At 50.8% G+C, this 4,575-nt stretch overlaps 1 protein-coding gene across 1 annotated transcript; it reads right to left on the bottom strand.

Moving 5' to 3' along the window:
• Positions 1–3,381: 3,381 nt before the first annotated feature.
• Positions 3,382–4,146, bottom strand: LOC143984126 (integrase/recombinase xerD homolog). The gene has a single exon (XM_077484437.1). It carries the CDS (start codon positions 4,144–4,146, stop codon positions 3,382–3,384), a length of 765 nt encoding a protein of 254 aa, XP_077340563.1.
• Positions 4,147–4,575: the final 429 nt, after the last annotated feature.

Raw genomic sequence — 4,575 nt, 5'->3', positions numbered from 1 at the left:
CAGACATGACACTTGCCATTCAGGCCAAAGAGTTCAATCTTTGTTTCATCAGACCAGAGAATTTTGTTCTAATGGTCTGAGAGTCCTTCTGGTGCCTTTTGGCAAACTCCAGGTGGGCAGTCATGTGCTTTTTACTGAGGAGTGACTTCCCTCTGGCCACTCTACCATACAGGCCTGATTAATTGGAGATTGTTGTTCTTCTGGAAGGTTCTCCTCTCTCCATAGAGAAATGTTGGAGCTCTGTCAGACTGACCATCGTGTGCTTGGTCACTTCCCTGACTAAGGTCCTTCTCCCCCGATCACTCAGTTTGGCTGGGTGACCCGCTCTAAGAAGAGTTCTGGTGGTTCCAAACTTCTTCCATTTACAGATAGAGACCACTGTGCTCATGGGGACCTTCAATGCTGCAGAAAATTTTCTGTACCCTTCCCCATATCTGCGCAATCCTGTCTCAGAGGTCTACAGACAATTCCTTGGACTTAGTGGCTAGGTTTGTGCTCTCACGTGCACTGTTAACTGTGGGACCTTATGTAGACAGGTGTATGCCTTTCCAAATCATGTCCAATCAACTGAATTTACCACAGGTTGATTCCAATCAAGTTGTACAGACATTTCAAGGATAATCAGTGGAAACAGGATGCACCTGAGCTCAATTTTGAGTGTCATGGCAAAAGCTTTCATGTTGTCATTATGGGGTATTGGTTGTAGAATTTGGAGGAAAATAATTAATTTAATCCATTTTGGAATAAGGCTGTAACATAAAATGTGGAAAAAGTGAGGCGCTGTGAATACTTTCTCGATGCACTGTAATCCCCAGTGTTTGTGCATCCAGTGTTGTGTACCCCTTCTTGTGAGCCTGTGTCCCTTGTTTGTTTCCTACCAACATCTTGTCTCTTCCCCTTCTGCACATCCCTGACTGTCTGCACTAGTCTGTTTCTCTGCGTGTCTGTCAGTTTGTCATTACCTGCACCTATATTCCCTGCCTATGTTTCTGTGTGTGTTCAAACACTCCTGCTTTTTTTTCTGTGTACCCACTATCCCAGTGCTGCAAAAGAATCTCACCTGCTCTGCTCTCAGTTGCAGCCTGCTTGGACCACAACCTGGGCACCATCTGCATCATAACACTTCCACCTGTAGGAGCTCTGGTAAAGACCTGACGGTGTCTTGGATTCTTCACCTCACCCCTTTTCAAGGCTCTCACCTCTACCTAGAAAGTGGCTGGCTGAGTACTCCATGTCCACTAAGCTGCTACATGAAGTCCAGGGCAGCCACTCTGCCCCTAGTGGGAGAAGTTTCCCTAATCTGTGACAAAAGCATTCCAAAACACTCAGCATTCTCTTAATCACAGAAGCCATGATAGGGCTTGTAGTCCTCAGCAACAGAGCCTACAATCTACTTTGCCTCTGAGGAGTCCTATCTCCAGTCACCTTAATACTAGGATTTGCTGGGCTTGTGGGGCTTGTCTCTCACTGCTTTGCATGACTACAGGATGACTGACATGCTTCAGCTGCTGTACCGACCACCCAACTCCATAATTGTCCCTTCCCATTAAACGAGACCACACCTTCTTTTGGAGTATTTAGTGGCCGTAGCAGCCTCTTTATTAATATATTAAAATATAATAATTTAACGTATAACAAATATCAACAAAACATAGTTTAGCTTCAAACCCTGAGCGCGTTGGTCATCTGCAGTAAAACTCCCCCTCTCCACCCCATTAGCATATCGATCCAAACAAGCACTGTGGTAATATTCCTTTAACTAGGCCTCAAGCCGACATGCTGGCTCAAAGACACCAAACTATTTTACCGCAGTGCACCCATTCACCATCAGCCATATCAACCCTCACTATATGGCCATATCATCAACGAGCCCATATCTCCAATGGGTCCCGCATCAACTTCTGTGGGGAGGGGTTATCTTCCTGTACCTGCATCGACCAACACCCGCCAACCGCTACGACATCCAACACCGCAAACCTGAAACAGAAAAGAACAAGTTAGCCTGTCCTCCCCCCCCCCCCCCCCGGTAGAATCTACCACAAACACTCCATCCAAGGTAAGGGAGGGAGGGCGGGAACTGTAAAAATTACACTGCCGCCGGGGCGTAGAGCGCGCACACGTCCGTGCGCTGACTCCGCCCCCCGGCCAATCGCTGCAGTCCGCTGTCTTCATGCCAGCCCTGCACCTACGCTGTGCTTTCGTCTGCGGGCTGTGCTTGACTACAGGATGACTGACATGCTTCAGCTGCTGTACCGACCACCCAACTCCATAATTGTCCCTTCCCATTAAACGAGACCACACCTTCTTTTGGAGTATTTAGTGGCCGTAGCAGCCTCTTTATTAATCAAAATATAATAATTTAACGTATAACAAATATCAACAAAACATAGTTTAGCTTCAAACCCTGAGCGCGTTGGTCATCTGCAGTAAAACTCCCCCTCTCCACCCCATTAGCATATCGATCCAAACAAGCACTGCGGTAATATTCCTTTAACTAGGCCTCAATCCGACATGCTGGCTCAAAGACACCAAACTATTTTACCGCAGTGCACCCATTCACCATCAGCCATATCAACCCTCACTATATGGCCATATCATCAACGAGCCCATATCTCCAATGGGTCCCGCATCAACTTCTGTGGGGAGGGGTTATCTTCCTGTACCTGCATCGACCAACACCCGCCACCGCAAGCAAGGATAACACCTTATCCTTGAGAGCACCGCCACACCCTCAAGGCACGCTCCACCCCATCCTGTATGCCCAAAGTCCACAAATCAGTGCCCACATCATTCAGGTGTACGCCATCCCCTTTTAGGTACCGCCACGTCTCAACCTCCAACTCTGGATGCCGGACCGCCAACCCCCCATTGCGAACGACAAAACGACTGATCTCCTGATTAATTTTCCTGCGGGCCTTGTTAATTTTGTCCACAGACCTGGCAAAACGCCACTGGGTCCTGGCTATCATGTCAGACCATACTATGATCATGTGGGGAAAGGCCGCCCGCAGTCGCAAGAGATCGTATTTAATATCCTGCGTGACATCCAACTTGGTGCGGAGGCCCAAATCATTGCCCCCAACATGCAACACTAAAACATCCGGGGCCCTGTCAAACCCCGCAAAACGGCATACTTCGTGCACCATTCTGCTCCATAGCATGCCGGGAAACCCAAACCACTTCACACACGCCTCCAATCTGGATATCCCCAACTGTCTGCCCCCAGGCCTAACATCACCCCTCCGGGCGCCCCAGCAGACGTATGAATGGCCCAGAATCCAGACCAATCCTGGCACTGCATCTGAAAGAAAATAAAAACAGAACCAAAATCACAGTAACTGAACCCGTGTAACACAAACCCATGCCAAAACATCCCCCCCCCTAAACAGCCACCAATTCCGGCCGCACGTAAGACCGAAACCTCCGCGACTCCCAGCGGCCAATCCTCTTAACCGCCTCCTCGTCCAAGCCCCACCTGACAGCCTCCGTCGCAGCCCCAATCCTGAAAGAATGGGAGGAAAACCTTTCCCCTTCCAAACCTAAGGCCGTCAGGCACTTCCTAAAAACCCCTATGAACTGGTACCTCGAAACAAACTCCCCATTCCCATGTACCAACAGCGGGCCCGAACCATCCGGCCGAGCGTTCAAGAATTCCCTCAAAACGAACACCGGGCAAAGCTCGCAGTCACGAATCGCGAACACCACCACGTCCTTCCCTTTCCCCACCTGATCAGTCTTCGATCTCCGTATCCGCATGCGCACACGGTCATCCCCACAAAAAACATCCTCCATAAACAAACCACCCGGCCCAGTCTTGGAAGGGCTGACCAATTCCCCTATCCGAAACGCCCCAAAGAACGCCAAGACAAAAGCGGCCCTGAACAGCACCCTCTCGTACTCGGAAAAACACACCACCCCCAACCGGCCACAAAGTCTACCCAACAACTCGAAGGACACCGGCCTCCTGTCATCCTTCCTCAGCCTCCCCTTCCGATAGCCCTTCATGGCCTGCCGCACCCAAAAATCTTTGGTGAAGTCATGTTCCCCCCTCAGCTTAAACCAAAAGGCCAAACCGGCCAATTTCTGCCCCATCCGGGACACCGAAACCCCCTGCTCCAAGTTCCTGGACACAAAATAGATCACCATCAGCCGCCTGTCTCGCACATCCGCCCCCACCTGTAACCCCAAAGCCTCCCATTCAGCCCATGTCTTCTCGTACGCTGCCCAAGTGCCCCCACTCACCGACCGCCTGATCCAGTCGGAGGTTCGTCCAACGCAATCCTCCACAACTCCTCTGGGCAGGGCGCCCCCTGGACGTCCGCAGACGGCGCCAGCTCCCGAAACCTGTCCCACTGAAAGCGAGACAGCGCGTCAGCCACAACATTCTCCACCCCAGGTAAATGCACTGCATGTATAAAGATGTTCAATTGCATGCATCGCAGAACCAAATGTCTCAACAGCCTAACCACCGGCGGCGACGCCGCCGACACCCGGTTGAGGACCTGCACCACCCCCAAATTGTCCACATGGAAACGAACCTTCCGATCCCGGAAGAATTCCCCCCAAAGCTCCACT

The sequence above is a fragment of the Lithobates pipiens genome, unplaced genomic scaffold (genome assembly GCF_037356315.1).
Source record: "Lithobates pipiens isolate NorthernLeopardFrog02 unplaced genomic scaffold, aLitPip1_a1.2 Scaffold_16, whole genome shotgun sequence".
NCBI classification, from domain to species: Eukaryota; Metazoa; Chordata; class Amphibia; order Anura; family Ranidae; genus Lithobates; species Lithobates pipiens.
Note: the sequence above shows the minus strand (reverse complement) of the source record. Positions and strands in the feature narration are given on the sequence as shown.

Excerpts from the sequence above, each read along its gene's own strand:
- LOC143984126 (XM_077484437.1), bottom strand. The coding sequence starts at position 4,146 with ATGGTGATCTATTTTGTGTCCAGGAACTTGGAGCAGGGGGTTTCGGTG.